This window comes from Thalassophryne amazonica, unplaced genomic scaffold (assembly GCF_902500255.1).
Source record: "Thalassophryne amazonica unplaced genomic scaffold, fThaAma1.1, whole genome shotgun sequence".
In the NCBI taxonomy this organism is placed as follows: Eukaryota; Metazoa; Chordata; class Actinopteri; order Batrachoidiformes; family Batrachoididae; genus Thalassophryne; species Thalassophryne amazonica.
In genome coordinates, this window is record NW_022986246.1 from 185,245 (window position 1) to 204,429 (window position 19,185).

At 43.8% G+C, this 19,185-nt stretch overlaps 1 protein-coding gene across 1 annotated transcript in view; it reads right to left on the reverse strand.

Annotated features, from left to right (window-relative positions):
- Positions 1-4,168: 4,168 nt before the first annotated feature.
- The window catches only part of LOC117505783, a 283,549-nt gene continuing 268,532 nt past the window's right edge, over positions 4,169-19,185 (reverse strand). Inside the window, 9 exon segments of the mRNA XM_034165323.1 lie at positions 4,169-4,609; positions 9,093-9,302; positions 11,666-11,861; positions 11,950-12,071; positions 12,154-12,369; positions 12,457-12,558; positions 12,641-12,759; positions 12,918-12,972; positions 13,050-13,142. Of these exon segments, the coding sequence (XP_034021214.1) occupies positions 4,229-4,609; positions 9,093-9,302; positions 11,666-11,861; positions 11,950-12,071; positions 12,154-12,369; positions 12,457-12,558; positions 12,641-12,759; positions 12,918-12,972; positions 13,050-13,142 (1,494 nt within the window). The 3' untranslated portion in view covers positions 4,169-4,228.

Consider the following 19,185-nt stretch of genomic DNA (forward strand, 5'->3'; position numbering starts at 1 on the left):
AGTAGGAAAAAGTCCTACGAGGACCCTATTGTAATTGCGCTGTTTATTATTATTATTCTCACTCTTAAAATCCAGATTTCGGCCTCTTCCTGTGCTCAAAAACAACAAACTTTGCAAAGTCATCTGGCCGGATCCAAAATTTGATACTTCAGCGTAGATCCTTCAAACTTGTTGGACATGATGAGGGCTCCGCCCTGAACGTCTGCATATCTTAAGTTCCCACCTCCGCCATAGCGCCCCCTGGTAACAGGTGGTAACAGGAAATGTCCTATTTTTACTTTAACAGGTCCTGATGTCACATAGTTAGCCCAATCAACTTCATTCCACTTCTAAAACATGCAGAACAAGTTGGTGAACATAGGCGATGAAAGCCGTGAAGTTAAGAGTAACAGCATATGTGTGGCGGCTTGCCGAATATCTGCCATTCGCCATGAAATTACGTTCTTCTTTTTGACGGCTTTAATTCTGTCATATCATCATGAAAATTGATACACAGGTCGAGCACGACAACCTTTTACAATTCATAGGGGCGTCGCCCATGGGCGGGGCAAAATGCCTCAATAGCGCCCCCTTGAAACTGTCAAAAACCCCTCCCCATAGGGGTTTTTTGGAATAGGGAGATGAAAATTGGTACACGTGTGACTTGCATAGACGTTGCACCATGTGTCTATTCCAAACAGGAAGTCGGCCATTTTGAATTTTCTTCTCATTTTGGCGTGATTTCCACACGAACTCCTCCTAGGGATTTTGTCCAATGCACTTCAAATTTCTTTTACAGCATCCACACATGATACTGATCAAAAGTTATCGAAAGCTTTTCTCTATGTTGAAGGGTGTGGCCGCTATGGTGCCGCCATTTTGACCCTTCACCATGGAATCTCAATTCATGATAACTCCTTCATGCTTTGCCTGATTGACTTGAAACTTCACATGTATGATGAGGGTTGGCCCCTCAACACACCTGGCCCCTCTGTTTGTGCTCTGAGTGCTCCCTAGTGGATGAACCGTCAACTTATAACTCCTTCATGCATTGTGTGATTTGCTTGAAATTTGAACTGTGTGATGAGTGGTTGGTTACGCACATGCCCACATCTGGTCACAAGGGGACACGCTGGCCTCGGTAGGCAGTTGCGCAGAACGAGGGCCCATATATGACTGCTTGCAGTCCTAGTTATTATTATTATTTTTTAATATATAAATAAAAATAAATTAGAAAAATTCCAATTTGACTCTTTTACGACAATGAACACTGAGCCATTAATTATTATACAGAAAACAAATGCACACAAATATGCTGACAGCTGCAACAGCTTAATGCTAACTTTAACATTGAAAATGCCATAGACATGCTAACACGTTAGCATTGGTCCCATTTTTTTAGTTATAAAATACATCTGTCAACTGTTTCAGAAGACCATAACAGGTCGGTTTAACATAAAAAGGTAAATATTACTCACAGACATATGCTCTTTAGGGTTTTACCGAGGAAAATTAAGATAAAGCAAAATAAAACAATGAATCAATGAAGCAGTAGATCGAAGCACTGCTTGAATTGGTTCAAGGTTCAAAGCAAAGCTGCGCTGCAGAAAAGTTGATTACAGACCCACTGCAGGGTCTGTAATCAATGTAGAGAAATGATCATTTTCCTGACAAACACCCCCCAAAATAACGGCTGCTCTGAAGGACCGATAACGGAATCGTTGAGCAAAAAGCTTATTGATGTTGGTGGATCAAATAATTTCTTAACGATACCCATCCCTACTTACTGATGACATCTGATCATGAAAAGATTTTCTGACTTATAACAGCAGTGGACACTGTAATGTTTGTCAACTTCAAAGTCAACCTCCAGTGGGCGGGGAAGGGGGAGGAGCTATAGGGTCTGAAACTAGAATCATTTATGGCTCATTATGTAATTCCTGTTCTGTGGAATGATCTCCCTGCATCAATAAAACAGTCAGATTCTATGGAGACTTTCAAGTCCAGACTTAAGATGCGCTCATTTTCCCTTTTGTATGGCTAGCACACTGGTACAGTTTTGTTTTATGCTTCTTACTATTTTAATTCATTTATTAGTAAACTGAGCGTGCCGCGGCCTCAACTTTATCTAAATTCTGGGTCTTTTAGTGAAGTTTAGGGCTAGTGGCCGGCGATCACCTTATGACCCAGTCACACGGCACTTAACGAAGGGTGACGAAGCCCTGACGAAACAAGAAATCTGGACCTTCATTGACTGTCGTTGGCATCGTTTAACCTTCGCGCAGCCTTGTTCCTGCAGCAGGCGCTTCGTCAGGATTTTTAAACTGTTGAAAAATTTGAACGAAGGGCAACAAAAACCTCAGTTCATCTGTGTTTTGTTTTGCTGCTGTTTAATTTGACTTCGTTGGAGCAGCTGAATGTTTTCACACAGTGCAGAAGCCGGTTTGTGAGCGCTGAGGCTGCTGCTGTGTTCATGTACCGTTGGAAATTACAGGGCAAACTCAGCCTGCTTGCTTGGATTTTTTTATCTGTGTGGGGGGGCAGCTTCACTGGGCTCTGGCACCTTACATAGGCCAGAATTAATCTTTTGTGTGGATAGAATTAATTATTTTGCCACAAGCACCTGTTGAATTTGAAACAATGAAAAAGTTGTGTAATTTCCGACGGTACTTGAATCATCATCGGCAGCAGGAGTTGCTCTGTGCGCTGCTTATTTTGTATTAAATCTAACAATATGAGTGTAGGAATGACAATCCAGTCCTTCTGTACATGTGACAACAGGTAGATTAATCAAAATGATGATATAAAGAGCTGTTCTGGAAGGAAGAATTCACGTTGTGGATCAGTGATCAGCTGGTGGAATAACCGCACGTGAGTCAATGCGCGTTCACATGCACTGATTAATTTACTGTTCTGATATATTCAAACATCTTTACACTTATATTTATTCTCCCTTTTGACAGTTTTCTGTTATAAATCAATATATACGGCTTAGAACATAATACAGTGATACAGCAGTGACCACAGAACAGTTTTTTTTTTATTTTTTAATTGGAGCACGACGGAGCGCACAGAGTGTCGACAGACAGTGTGGATTCTGATGATGATGGAGATCATCCCTTTTTTGTTCTGGATGAGGAACCAGAGCAGGTGGTCCATCGACATGCACACAGATCTCCACAGATTCTGTTTGCAGTTTCTCCAGGACTCAGGTGCTATGAGCTCCGATCCAGCGCCGAGTCCTGGAACGCAGAGATGCAGACACACACTGCTCCAGCTGTGGCTCCAGGCGCGTTTCGTTGAGATCGTGAGCTTCGGTTTTGTTAAGTTCCTCTTTTGTCCCTTTTGCGCTCTTGCTTCGCAGACTGTTCGGTGATGAAAGCTCTTTCATCCACCTTTTCTCAATGAATTTTAACATTTTTTACTTTCTCCCTTCGTTCAGGAATCGTTGTGGGCCGTGTGACTGGGCCATTAGTATTTCTCTGTCTTTCTTGTTGTTTAATGCTGACAAATTATACTGTATTTGTTGTCTTTCTGATGCCTGATTCTGTTTTTTTTTCTCTCTGTTTAAGGTGCAGCTCCATCCAGAGATGGGTGTGGTATTTGTGCTGGAGACCCTCCTGTCTTGTGCACCAACATTTCCTGTATATTTGTTTTGTGAATTGTTCTGTAATTTGTGTCTGTATCATGGCCCAAGCAGAGGGTCACTCCTTTGAGTCTGGTCTGCTTGAGGTTTCTTCCTCAGAGGGAGTTTTTTTCTGACCACTGTCACCTGTGTTCTTGCTCTGGGGTTAGTAAGGTTAGACCTTACTCGTGTGAAGCATCTTGTGGTAACTTTGTTGTGATTTGGTGCTATATCAATGAAAATGAACTGAAATTGTGGGGGGCAGCTTCAGTTTAAGTACTTGACTGGAAACCCTGGGAAACGGGTGCCAGGCACCATGAAGAAACCAGCCCATTAACCCAACAGTGACATCTACAGGAGCAGGAAAGGTCTCAGTGACCACAAGGATTTGAAGAAACATTTCATAGTTCAACTTTGGGATGGAAAAAATGATAACAGACTGCATTTATAAAGGCACCAACCATCTGAATTAGACGCTCAAACCACTTTACAATGATGCCTCACATTCACCCACAAACACACACAGCGATGTCAGCAGCCAAGCATGACACGATGACAGTGAAATACTGCTGCATCATCAATGGCATCCAGAAGAACATTCTACTAGACTGATGCAGTGGCACTCTACCTGTTGCTGCTGCGTAGGCTCCAGTAGATGCGGATGGCGTGGTAACCAACGGGAAAGATAGCAGTTTCATTGTGGAAGGCATCCATTTGTTGTGGGAGGAGCCTGCCAACAGCACGGAAGAGGAGGCTGCCAACTCGAAAAGTGTGCTGCCGCTCGCCCCGCTGAACCACAGCGGCAATCTGCCGGGCCTCATCCCGCTGAACATAAACTCGCCGAAACACAGCAAAGTTCTGCAGCTCAGAGTCGTACGGGTCAGAGACCGCCACCGCCGTATCCGGTGTCGACCCGGGTGTGGAGGAGGGGGAGGTGTTAGAAGATTTGTCCCCACTGAAAGGAAGAACCCTGGGTTTGTGGAAGTGGCAAAGCATCGTCTTATCCTGCAAGAGACAAAGCGCAGGTTCAGTCTGAAGATCCATCAACAGGTCTGACGGCCTGCATGCATCAGACACCCAGAGTTCACCAGGAGCAATTCTTTCAAATCAATCACAAAGGGTGCACGCTGACATGCTCTGTGTATGCATCACTAATAAAATGCAAATCTTCTGCTCCTCAAAAACCAAAAAACCAAGAGTTGTCTGAGAGCACAACATCCCAAACGCTGCTTTGGTACATTCTGAGACATTTCAAGGAATTCTATCAGGTTTCCCAAAATTCCTCCTAATACTGCTTTGAAAGTTGATTCCAGAATGCAGGCACCAACTCATGAAAGTGGCAGTGATTTTTTAATCAAGGGCCATAACTCTGGTAAAATAAGCGCAAATGGAACAATATGAAAATATGTGTATTTCTAACCAGTAACAAGGACTAGTACAGGGTGAGACGAAATTGAGGCTAAAACTGTGACAGGAGACTATTTCAGAACACTTACACCCTTTATGGGGGGGGGGGGGGGGGGGGCAGACACACAGGCAGGAAGGCAGAAGGACACAAAGCCTTCACAATACCTTCAATTTATTTAATTTATATAGTGCTAAATCACAACAGAGTTGCCTCAAGGTGCTTCACACAGTAAGGTCTAACCTTACCAACCCCCAGAGCAACAGTGGTAAGGAAAAACTCCCTCTGAGGAAGAAACCTCAAGCAGACCAGACTTAAAGGGGTGACCCTCTGCTTGGGCCATGATACAGACATAAATTACAGAACAATTTACAGAACGAATATACAGGAAATGCTGTTGGTGTACAGGACAGGAGGGTTGCCAACACAAATACCACACCCATCTCTGGATGGAGCTGCACCTTAAACAGAGAGAAAAAAAACAGAATCAGGCATCAGAAAGACAAGAAATACAGTATAATTTGTGAGCATTAAACAACAAGAAAAACAGAGAAATACTAAGGTGATCGCCGGCCACTAGCCCTAAACTTCACTAAAAGACCCAGAATTTAGATAAAGTTGAGGCCGCGGCACGCTCCAATTACTAAGAAAATGAATTAAAAGAGGAAAAAGCATAGTATAGTATAGTAAGCATACTATACCAGTATGCTAGCCATATGAAAGGGAAAATAAGTGCGTCTTAAGTCTGGACTTGAAAGTCTCTACAGAATCTGACTGTTTTATTGACGCAGGGAGATCATTCCACAGAACAGGGGCACGATAAGAGAAAGCTCTGTGACCCACAGACTTCTTATTCACCCTAGGGACACAAAGTAGTCCTGCACCCTGAGAACGTAAAGCCCGGGCCGGTACGTAAGGTTTAATTAGGTCAGCTAGGTAGGGAGGTGCCAGTCCATGAATAATTTTATAGGTTAGTAGCAGAACCTTAAAATCTGATCTCACTGGGACAGGAAGCCAGTGAAGAGATGCCAAAATAGGTGTAATGTGGTCAAACTTTCTGCTTCCTGTCAAAAGTCTGGCAGCAGCATTTTGACCAACTGGAGACCCCTAATGCTAGACTGTGGTAAACCAGAAAATAGAACATTGCAGTAGTCCAATCTAGAAGAGATAAACACATGGATCAGGGTCTCAGCATCAGCCATAGACAGGATGGGACAAATCTTTACTATATTTCACAGGTGGAAGAAAGCAATCCTCATAATATTTCTAATATGGAGGTCAAAGGACAACGAAGGATCAAAAATTACCCCAAGGTTCCTCACTTTGTCAGTGTGATGTATGACACACGAGCCGAGGCTGAGCGTTAACTGGTCAAATTGATGCCGATGTCTCACTGTCTTATCATTTCAGTCTTAGAGTTTAAAAGTAGGAAACGTCTAGACATCCAATGTCTCACTGATGCAACACCTTCACAAAGCCTTCACAATATCTTCACAATACCTTCACAATATCTTCACAAAGCCTTCACAATACCTTCACAATACCTTCACAAAATCTTCACAATACCTTCACAATACCTTCACAAAGCCATTACAATATCTTCACAATACCTTCACAATACCTTCACAAAGCCATTACAATATCTTCACAATGCCTTCACAATGCCTTCACAAAGCCTTCACAATACCTTCACAAAGCCTTCACAATATCTTCACAATGCATTCACAATATCTTCACAAAGCCTTCACAATATCTTCACACCACCTTCACAAAGCCTTCACAATACTTGATGGCACTGTGAAGACTTTGTAAAGGTATTGTGAAGTAAAAATGGATGTTTATGACACAATGCATTGTGGGTCAATTTTTCCAAGCATAACATTCAAACTGTGTGAGGCACACAGAGGACAGGAAAGTAGCAGGAATTTTGTTTTTTACCCTCTGGAGTCGACTGACGCGTCTCCGTGTCAAAAGTCACATGACCTAATTAAGTGGATGTAGCACACAATCTGCTCCAATCTGAGTGTCTATTTGAATGCGTGCTGAACATGTGGAATTCAACCTCCACACCACTTTTAAAATTTTATTAACAGGCCAAGTATAACCCGAATTATGATTAAAAATTTACAGAAGTTTTTTGGGGATAATATTCTCATATTCGCTGTGCGTTTTGCAGACAGCTGCAGCAAAAACAACTCATTTCCTTTTTCAGCTTGACGAGCGAGAAGGCTGGAATGAAATACGACTCCTTCAACTGCAGCAGGAGAGAGGGTGTTACCATTGGTGGAAAACTAAGGAGCTATCCAATCACAATCACCAACTTCACGTAGGTTTGATAACAACCCACAGACCCCACGTGGGTGTAGAATAGAAAAGAATTGAAACTTTATTGTCAATGCATATATACATACAACAAAACTTGTCCTCTGCATTTAACCATCCTAATTACAGTTAGACACATTCGAACCACTCGGAGCAGTGGACCGCCACAGATCGGAGCCCGGGGACAAACTCCAGATGTAGAGATGCTGCCTTGGTCAGAGGAAGAGAAAGGAGAAGACCCTAAATCAGCAAGTTTTTGATTGTGTGAGGAAACTGGAGGAAACCCACACAGACACGGGGAGAACATGTAAACTCTACACAGAAAGGCCGGGAATCAATCCCACGACCTTCTTGCTGTGAGGCACCAGTGCTGACCAGTGTGTGTGTGCATGCACATTATGTCAACGGGACTTTTCTTCTGTCTGTTTCTGTCTGCCCACAATTTTTTCTTTATCACTGGTGTAAAATATATTACCAAATAAACAATGATCCTCAATCCACATAAGTTGGTTGCTGAGAGAAGCAAAGTGTGGTTTCGTGTGGAGCGAAAAACAAACGGCAATCAGTTTTGAAAGTTGTGATATTAGCCATGCTTGGAGTGTGTTTTAGTTTGTGGTGTAGTTATTTTATTTATTTATTTAGTGCATCAAAACAATCAGGCATCTGGAACAGTGCGTGAAGTCTCTCTTTTTGAACTGCATGAAGATGACCGAAGCGCGGACCACGTCATCATAGTCTGATCCAGAGTGTGATCAGTCTGATGATGAAGTGGGCTTTATTGTTCTGGTCTGGTCAAACCAGAGCAGGTGGATCCACTGATCTGTGCGCAGAGATTTTCACAGTGAATCGGACCGCGTGCTTCTCTTTCCAGCTTCAGGACTTATGCACTTCTGCTCCAGTGCAGAGTCCTGGAGCGCAGCAGAACAGGTCGGAGACACACACTGCCACAGCAGTCAGCAGGCTCCAGGGGTGGAGAATACAGGAGTTCAGGTAGAGACCCTGCCCCCCAATAGTCCAAAATAGCTTTTTCTTTTTTTGGCCACTAACACAGTCAGCACAATCTGTACCAACACCAATAAAAAAAATGCTACAAAAACAAGGAATTAGGGAAAATACACATGGATATTGAGGTGGAATATCTGTACAAATTCCTGGAGCTTCTGATGTGCATTGAACAGGAACTGTTTTTCTGAGTGGCACAAATATAATTTGTGTGGCATCTTATTGCATGTAAATAGCCATAAAAAAATGCCTGAAGCATTTCCTGCATTTCATGTGAATTGCTGGATATAACTTTGTTATGCTACATTTTTACATATATTTTTGAAATTTACAATTTATATTTACATTCTAAGTTATGAAAATGGTTTGTTAAAAATATTTCTGGTTTTCACAGTAAAAAAAAACTGTTTTCTGATTCGAATTTTAGGTTTCGGGGTGAATTTAGAGTCACTGTTTTAATACAGTAAGTCAGAATGAAAGAAAAACTGTAAAGTCACACAGGTGCGGATGTGCTGAAAACAATGACACCAAAAAAGGCCAAGTAAGCAGTTTTTTAAGGTAAATCATGAAGATAAAACCAAAAGTAGTCAAAAACGCTCAATAATAGCCAAGACTCCAGAGGGTTAATGTAAATGGCAACTCCTTACAACGGTTACAACAAAAAAACACTTCAATCTTGAACTGCACTGTCTGTAAGAGATTCATATTAGGATGTCATGGAGTTTTATTGTGAAAGGAGGCGGGTCAGGCTGGTCTCACCTTGAAGAATGTGCAGCGAGCCTTCAGGGCGCAGGTGAAGTGGTAAGTGTTGGTGCAGCGTAAGCTGTTACACCCGCTGGTGGCTCCCGTCTGCTGGCAGTGAGCACAGCGCAATGTCAAACCTCGACGCAACGCCAACTCAACATTGATGAGCGCCCCGGCTTGAGTCTCATAGACCTCACTGGACCACAGGGCACAGTTCAGGTGGACCTGAAATACACACACACATACACAGAGAGAAAGAGAGAGAGAGGTTGGTGCTGACACTAAAGCCTAGTTTACACATAGACGGTTTTGTCAGCGGGCAGTACATAGACCGAAGTTCGCGGTAGTTCTGACTGTTTTCACGGTGGAAAGGGGCGGAGCATTTCGCCAGCGTTTTGGCCGCCGTACTATCTGCAAATACGCGGATAAAACGCAGCTAAATCCGCCAAATAAAGCGGCGTTTTGACGCTGTAGCATCCGGCACACGTCAGGCAACGGGGGTTAATACCCAGTTCTATCCTTTACAATCGCAGGTTAAGACGCACGTGAGAACGGCGGTGTTCTGCTGCCGCCGATAATGCCCTGTGTACCGCTGGATTTATCCAGGCAAATCCTGCGTTACTCCAGGAACTTTTGCATATAGGCACCGCCCCCAGAGTATAATAGGCTGAAGCCTCTGTCACTGCAGGGGGAGGGAGATCATACTCAGCCTTTTCTTCTCCTTCCTTTTCCCCTCCTCAACGTGTTGCTCCGTCTCCACCACAGGGCTACCCTCTGCTTCTGAACCAGACCTCTTGGTAAGTCCTTGCCGCTGCCAATTTTCTTTTAGGAGGCATACTGGAGCTTCTCTGCAAAAATATCTGGAGCTGGCCACGAATGAGAGGCCTGCATGCAGCGTGCTAGTGTTTTTATATTGGCTGCCGCCTATCGGCCATTTGGAACGCCGTTAACCGGGAGGTGGCGTTTAGAACGGCGTACTGTCCGCTAGCGCCGCCGTTTTGTCTGCCTCTGTCGCCGGTTAAAACACCCTTGAGGACGCCGATGTGGGCTCTATCGCTGTTTTACATGCCGTTGATTAGGGATACAATGCCGGCCGCCAATTACGGCGGTGTAAACTGCGGCACTACAGGAAGGGGCAGGATGAAACGGCAATTAAAAAGTATGAAACGCTGTTGTTCGCGTTGTCTCCGTCATCACGCGAATTCTCCGGGAGCGCTCCCGGAATTATTCGACATGTTGCATAATTTTTTCGACGATTCCCGGTAAAGCTGGAACTAAGCCACGCCCCCTAGTGCTGGCGTTAACAACGGCGTGTGATCCTTAAGACGGCCAAAAACTCTTCCGGGACGCTTCCGGGAGCTCTTACCGTCTATGTATAAACGGGGCTTAAGCCGCGGCTCACAACCTCCTGACCAGCTCACCATAAAAAAATCTTGTTGTTTGTTTACAGTTTGCAAGAAATTATTGAGGATTTTAGTCTTGAACCTTAAATAAATATTTTGTGTATTTTCTTATTTTTGACTGCTCTGCCATCACAGATGTTCCAAAAGGAACTGCAGGTGGATCTATAAGTTCAGTCATGAGCACCTCACAACTTCCTGGTAATGAGGAACAAATGCTCCGATGCCAAAAAAAGAAAAAGTATCAGCTCAAAGGTCACATTTGAAGTACTTAATGAACGGTGTTCAGGGTACAAACACCGAGAGTGTGGTAAAACATTCACACTGATTTTGTGATGCTGAGCCTGGATGAAGTTCTGGTTGAAGGTCTGCAACTGATCCACATGAGCACAGTGGACAGAAACTTTAACAGACACATGAACTTCCTTTCACTCATGTTAACACCTAAAAATGGAACCAGAGCTCCTCAGCGCCTCACACACAGTGAGCCTGGAGTCACACCAGTCAGCTCAGCTCTGAGAACACGTCCACCACATCATGGAACGCCCCAGGTCCCAGACAGCAACCACACAGACAGCTAGTCTGTCCCCACTCTTCAACATAATCCACCTGCTGCAGCCAGGGGAGATGTGGGCGTGTCCATGAGAAGGTGAGATGTGGGCGTGTCCATGACCATCTCCAGTTTCTGGTTTCCTCAGTGCTGAGTCACCTGTGTCCTGGATCATGTGCACAGAAACACACCGCATGGATAAAATGTTCCTCACAGTGTCAGTGATCCTTCTCATTTGAGTCTCACTAAGTAACTGTTCACTGGACCCAAAGATCCTCCGCAGAGACTTGGTACCAAAGACATACAGTGGCCGTCTTCAGTCACATTCTACACAACAACATAAAGTATTCTGGGACAACATTGGTCCTCATCTGGAGATCCTGAGCATGCAGGTTCACAGCTTTCAGTCGGATGCTAATGTTTGTTATATTGCTATCAGCCCTTTACGCGCTGAATAATCCAGACAGTTTTATTCAAAAGTCAGGATCAAACTCCAGACTCGTGCCTTTGGTCATTTTTTGGTAACTGCTGGTAACCTCTAATGATCCTGTGCACACACTGAGCTGAGCTCGAGGAGCACCAGCAGCATTTAAACTGGTAACTGACACCAAGATGACCAGGTGTTCTGAAGTTCTCACCCAAAGGTCCAGATCCAGGTTCAGCAGTCTGGCTGGTCCATCCGTCTGTCCGTCACCCTGCTGGTGACAGAAGCAGCACCGCCGCTGATCCTTCGGTAACGGGTCTGGGTGAAGACACACCCCTAATTTCTTTAACAACACATCCACTTCCTGCTCTGTTGGCATGGCGACTGCCTCGCTGGGTATGAATGGACCCCTGAGCAAAAAAAAAAAAAAAGGTCAACAGGTTATCAAGAAACCAAAGCAGGTCAGAGTTAGCTCTTCAGTGTGACTGTCAGGTGAACCTGGTCGACGCGATGTCGACACTCCAACGTCTCCAGCGGGACATCTTCATCCTCTTTCCGTGACACGACAGGGTGTCCTCTCCCGGGAAAGTGTGGGGGTGGGGCTTTAATTTCAACTTCATCTGTGCAACAATCAGTGTGTCAGCCAATCAATCAGTGGCACATCTTTTAATCTGTGAAATGTCATCTTCAAACCAAACCCACCTTCAGGCCATCTGCCCTGGGCCTGGTCTCCATGGTGACAGCTGAGGCAGGGGGGAAGGTGAGGGGAGGTGAAGAGGTTACTGCTGACTGATGGGAGGCGGGACAATGAGGGAGTGAGTGGACGGTGATGGAGCACGTGTTGTTGATGTAGTACACTCTGCTGGCAGGCAAAGAAACTACAACCGACTGCCCAGGAAGGGCCGGACCTGAAGACTGCTGGAGACAGAAGACAGTCAGACGAGAAAACAGACCCATCGAGAACACACAACTCACAAAGAGAAAGAGAGACGGAAGGACACCTACGCAGGTGGAGTTCCTGACTTTGCCTCCAGGTGTTTGGTTGTAGTGATGGCAGCAGTCTGAACTGCAGAACCTTGGACTGGATCCTGGTTCTGACTGAACCTCCTGCAGCACAGACAGTCTCAGCTTCAGAGTTTTGTCCGTGAACACGTTACTGAGTGTTGTGCTTCATTTTCTCCTGTCAAACCTGTTTGAGATCCGTCACTGTCTGAAGACCATTTCCCAGGAGCACCTTGCAGTAGCTGCACCACTGCGGTCTGGCAGAAGCTGCAGAGCTTCCATGTTGGATGGAATCCATCTTGATGGCTGTACATCCACAGAAGACAGACAGCTGTCAATCACCACTGACCAAGAAGGGGGAGTGCAGCAAAAGGATGTTGGGGTGTATGTAAACTTGTGTTCCTGGATACGGTAACTACGAGCTCTCACTGAACAGAGGACAAACAGCGGGTCTGATGGCTGACCTGAGTTAGCAGCTGCTGGAGGCGTCTGCTGCACACCGCCCTCTGCTGGAGCTCTCTGCACACAGTCACAGCCCAAAAGTCAAAAGAGAATCCACCACACAATCATCCAAACCTCGCAGAGTCTGATCCTACCTGAGGCCGTCCACCAGGTGGACTCAGCCGGTAGCTGACAGGAAAAGGGACACGTAACAGCTTAGCCAATGCCGCCATCACACCCAGAACATTCTGCAAACACCCAGCACAAAGAAAGGAGCAGGTCCTCAGTGATGTGGCTTTACTTTGTTCTTCCACCATGTTCCACCAACTCTGAGTGAACACGCCTGTTTACCGAGTCTGTCTGTGACTGGACACGAGGCTAAACTGATACACAAAACATGCCAGAAACTTCGACACGGGGTCAAACACAGGGGCACAGGGTCAAACACAGGGTCACAGGTTCAAACACAGGGTCAAACACAGTGTCAAACAGTGTCAAAAACATGGCCACAGGGTCAAACATAGGATCACAGACACAAACACAGTGTCAAAAACAAGGTCACGGGGTCAAATACAAGGTCAGGGTCAAACACAGGGTTAAAGAGTCAAAAACATGGTCACGGGGTCAAACACAAGGTCAGGGTCAAACAATCAATCAATCAATCAATTTTTTTATATAGCGCCAAATCACAACAAACAGTTGCCCCAAGGCGCTTTATATTGTAAGGCAAGGCCATACAATAATTATGTAAAACCCCAACGGTCAAAACGACCCCCTGTGAGCAAGCACTTGGTGACACTGGGAAAGAAAAACTCCCTTTTAACAGGAAGAAACCTCCAGCAGAACCAGGCTCAGGGAGGGGCAGTCTTCTGCTGGGACTGGTTGGGGCTGAGGGAGAGAACCAGGAAAAAGACATGCTGTGGAGGGGAGCAGAGATCAATCACTAATGATTAAATGCAGAGTGGTGCATACAGAGCAAAAAGAGAAAGAAACACTCAGTGCATCATGGGAACCCCCCAGCAGTCTAAGTCTATAGCAGCATAACTAAGGGATGGTTCAGGGTCACCTGATCCAGCCCTAACTATAAGCTTTAGCAAAAAGGAAAGTTTTAAGCCTAATCTTAAAAGTAGAGAGGGTGTCTGTCTCCCTGATCTGAATTGGGAGCTGGTTCCACAGGAGAGGAGCCTGAAAGCTGAAGGCTCTGCCTCCCATTCTACTCTTACAAACCCTAGGAACTACAAGTAAGCCTGCAGTCTGAGAGCGAAGCACTCTATTGGGGTGATATGGTACTATGAGGTCCCTAAGATAAGATGGGACCTGATTATTCAAAACCTTATAAGTAAGAAGAAGAATTTTAAATTCTATTCTAGAATTAACAGGAAGCCAATGAAGAGAGGCCAATATGGGTGAGATATGCTCTCTCCTTCTAGTCCCCGTCAGTACTCTAGCTGCAGCATTTTTAATTAACTGAAGGCTTTTTAGGGAACTTTTAGGACAACCTGATAATAATGAATTACAATAGTCCAGCCTAGAGGAAATAAATGCATGAATTAGTTTTTCAGTATCACTCTGAGACAAGACCTTTCTGATTTTAGAGATATTGCGTAAATGCAAAAAAGCAGTCCTACATATTTGTTTAATATGCGCTTTGAATGACATATCCTGATCAAAAATGACTCCAAGATTTCTCACAGTATTACTAGAGGTCAGGGTAATGCCATCCAGAGTAAGGATCTGGTTAGACACCATGTTTCTAAGATTTGTGGGGCCAAGTACAATAACTTCAGTTTTATCTGAGTTTAAAAGCAGGAAATTAGAGGTCATCCATGTCTTTATGTCTGTAAGACAATCCTGCAGTTTAGCTAATTGGTGTGTGTCCTCTGGCTTCATGGATAGATAAAGCTGGGTATCATCTGCGTAACAATGAAAATTTAAGCAATACCGTCTAATAATACTGCCTAAGGGAAGCATGTATAAAGTGAATAAAATTGGTCCTAGCACAGAACCTTGTGGAACTCCATAATTAACTTTAGTCTGTGAAGAAGATTCCCCATTTACATGAACAAATTGTAATCTATTAGACAAATATGATTCAAACCACCGCAGCGCAGTGCCTTTAATACCTATGGCATGCTCTAATCTCTGTAATAAAATTTTATGGTCAACAGTATCAAAAGCAGCACTGAGGTCTAACAGAACAAGCACAGAGATGAGTCCACTGTCCGAGGCCATAAGAAGATCATTTGTAACCTTCACTAATGCTGTTTCTGTACTATGATGAATTCTAAAACCTGACTGAAACTCTTCAAATAGACCATTCCTCTGCAGATGATCAGTTAGCTGTTTTACAACTACCCTTTCAAGAATTTTTGAGAGAAAAGGAAGGTTGGAGATTGGCCTATAATTAGCTAAGATAGCTGGGTCAAGTGATGGCTTTTTAAGTAATGGTTTAATTACTGCCACCTTAAAAGCCTGTGGTACATAGCCAACTAACAAAGATAGATTGATCATATTTAAGATCGAAGCATTAAATAATGGTAGGGCTTCCTTGAGCAGCCTGGTAGGAATGGGGTCTAATAAACATGTTGATGGTTTGGATGAAGTAACTAATGAAAATAACTCAGACAGAACAATCAGAGAGAAAGAGTCTAACCAAATACCAGCATCACTGAAAGCAGCCAAAGATAACGATACGTCTTTGGGATGGTTATGAGTAATTTTTTCTCTAATAGTTAAAATTTTGTTAGCAAAGAAAGTCATAAAGTCATTACTAGTTAAAGTTAATGGAATACTCAGCTCAATAGAGCTCTGACTCTTTGTCAGCCTGGCTACAGTGCTGAAAAGAAACCTGGCGTTGTTCTTATTTTCTTCAATTAGTGATGAGTAGAAAGATGTCCTAGCTTTACGGAGGGCTTTTTTTTATAGAGCAACAGACTCTTTTTCCAGGCTAAGTGAAGATCTTCTAAATTAGTGAGACGCCATTTCCTCTCCAACTTACGGGTTATCTGCTTTAAGCTACGAGTTTGTGAGTTATACCACAGAGTCAGGCACTTCTGATTTAAAGCTCTCTTTTTCAGAGGAGCTACAGCATCCAAAGTTGTCTTCAATGAGGATGTAAAACTATTGACGAGATACTCTATCTCACTTACAGAGTTTAGGTAGCTACTCTGCACTGTGTTGGTATATGGCATTAGAGAACATAAAGAAGGAATCATATCCTTAAACCTAGTTACAGCGCTTTCTGAAAGACTTCTAGTGTAATGAAACTTATTCCCCACTGCTGGGTAGTCCATCAGAGTAAATGTAAATGTTATTAAGAAATGATCAGACAGAAGGGAGTTTTCAGGGAATACTGTTAAGTCTTCTATTTCCATACCATAAGTCAGAACAAGATCTAAGATATGATTAAAGTGGTGGGTGGACTCATTTACTTTTTGAGCAAAGCCAATAGAGTCTAATAATAGATTAAATGCAGTGTTGAGGCTGTCATTCTCAGCATCTGTGTGGATGTTAAAATCGCCCACTATAATTATTTTATCTGAGCTAAGCACTAAGTCAGACAAAAGGTCTGAAAATTCACAGAGAAACTCACAGTAACGACCAGGTGGACGATAGATAATAACAAATAAAACTGGTTTTTGGGACTTCCAATTTGGATGGACAAGACTAAGAGTCAGCTTTCAAATGAATTAAAGCTCTGTCTGGGTTTTTGATTAATTAATAAGCTGGAATGGAAGATTGCTGCTAATCCTCCGCCTCGGCCCGTGCTACGAGCGTTCTGACAGTTAGTGTGACTCGGGGGTGTTGACTCATTTAAACTAACATATTCATCCTGCTGTAACCAGGTTTCTGTAAGGCAGAATAAATCAATATGTTGATCAATTATTATATCATTTACCAACAGGGACTTAGAAGAGAGAGACCTAATGTTTAATAGACCACATTTAACTATTTTAGTCTGTGGTGCAGTTGAAGGTGCTATATTATTTTTTCTTTTTGAATTTTTATGCTTAAATAGATTTTTGCTGGTTCTTGGTGGTCTGGGAGCAGGCACCGTCTCTACGGGGATGGGGTAATGAGGGGATGGCAGGGGGAGAGAAGCTGCAGAGAGGTGTGTAAGACTACAACTCTGCTTCCTGATCCCAACCCTGGATAGTCACGGTTTGGAGGGTTTAAGAAAATTGGCCAGATTTCTAGAAATGAGAGCTGCTCCATCCAAAGTGGGATGGATGCCGTCTCTCCTAACAAGACCAGGTTTTCCCCAGAAGCTTTGCCAATTATCTATGAAGCCCACCTCATGTTTTGGACACCACTCAGACAGCCAGCAATTCAAGGAGAACATGCGGCTAAACATGTCACTCCCGGTCTGATTGGGGAGGGGCCCAGAGAAAACTACAGAGTCCGACATTGTTTTTGCAAAGTTACACACCGATTTAATGTTAATTTTAGTGACCTCCGATTGGCGTAACCGGGTGTCATTACTGCCGACGTGAATTACAATCTTACCAAATTTACACTTAGCCTTAGCCAGCAGTTTCAAATTTCCTTCAATGTCGCCTGCTCTGGCCCCCGGAAGACAATTGACTATGGTTGCTGGTGTCGCTAACTTCACATTTCTCAAAACAGAGTCGCCAATAACCAGAGTTTGATCCTCGGCGGGTGTGTCGTCGAGTGGGGAAAAATGGTTAGAGATGTGAACGGGTTGGTGGTGTACACGGGGCTTCTGTTAGGGCTACGCTTCCTCCTCACAGTCACCCAGTCAGCCTGCTTTCCCGGCTGCTCGGGATCTGCCAGGGGGTAACTAACGGCGGCTAAGCTGGTCCGCACCGACTACAGGGGCCTGGCTAGCTGTAGAATTTTCCACGGTGCGGAGCCGAGTCTCCAATTCGCCCAGCCTGGCCTCCAAAGCTACGAATAAGCTACACTTACCAGTACAAGTACCATTACTGCTAAAGGAGGCCGAGGAATAACTAAACATTTCACACCCAGAGAAGAAAAGTGCAGGAGAGACAGGAGAAGCCGCCATGCTAAATCGGCTAAGAGCTAGTAGCTACGCTAAGCTAGCGGATTCCTAAAAACACGCAAAGTGAATAATGTGTAAATAATTTAGAGGTGATTCAGCAGAAGGAGTGCTTTAGTTAAGGCACGTAAAGATTACACTGGGAAACAAATCGTAATCTAGATAACTAGATCAATCTAACTGCGCAGATTAAACAGCTAACAGATACAGAAAAACACCGCTGTGCTCCGGAACAGGAAGTGATACAATACCGCAGTGAGAGCCAACCACCATGTGGGCATCCATGTGCTCACTAAAACCTTAAAAATTAGCGCATTACTTTAAAACTAAAACATATATCTGACATTTTCACTTTATAAAACTTCAGACGTGACGTTAATTTTAAATAACTTGTCCGAAATGAGTTTGGCTTAAATTTGAACCATAAGTTAAAAATGTATGCCTCTGAATGACTTGGGTGATATCGCCAGCGTATCAGTATAGTGTTAAAGAAAATTATTTTTTTTGTGATCGGTTCTCCTTTGCCTGCAGAGGGTAGAGTGGTTTCTCATAGAAGCAGCTCTCTTCTGTTTGCAGAGGCTAGAACTATACATCTGCTATGAAACTTTTAACAGGTAGGTGCTCAACTGATTTTAAATTTTAAAAATGTTTGTAGCTGTTTACTACGTTAACAGTCTAAAAATTATCAGACGAAAATTTATCGGAAGATAATAGTCCGATAATGGTTTTAAAGTTATCTAAAAAGATAATCAGATAATGAAAACATTATCTTCAATATTATCTGTTGTCAAATTATCAGAACCTGTGCCCACCACTGGATGTGGTATAGGGATCAGCTTCCAATACCAACATAATTCACGTATCGGAAATACAATCCAACCCGTGACCAGTGATGCCGGTAACGCGTTACTTAGTAACGCGTACTCTAATCTGACCACTTTTTTTAGTAACGAGTAATCTAACGCGTTAATCTTTCCAAATCAGTAATCAGATTAAAGTTACTTCTCCATATCACTGTGCGTTACTATTATTTTTCATTGTGGGTCAACAGCAGCATTAACTTGTCTGTGGGCAGGAGGTCAGGGTTCGACTGAACTGCCCACTTTAAGCGAGCTGTGAGCTTTTCATCCGCGGTTTTTTGCAGCTGCTCGACTCGTCCTCACCTCTTAAAGCGCGGTGATCAGCACACCTGTACTGAGCTTTACAAAGACATTTTATACTTTTCCCCCTCCTTTATTTATAATTCTGAGCTGAGCCGCTCCGTATCGTCT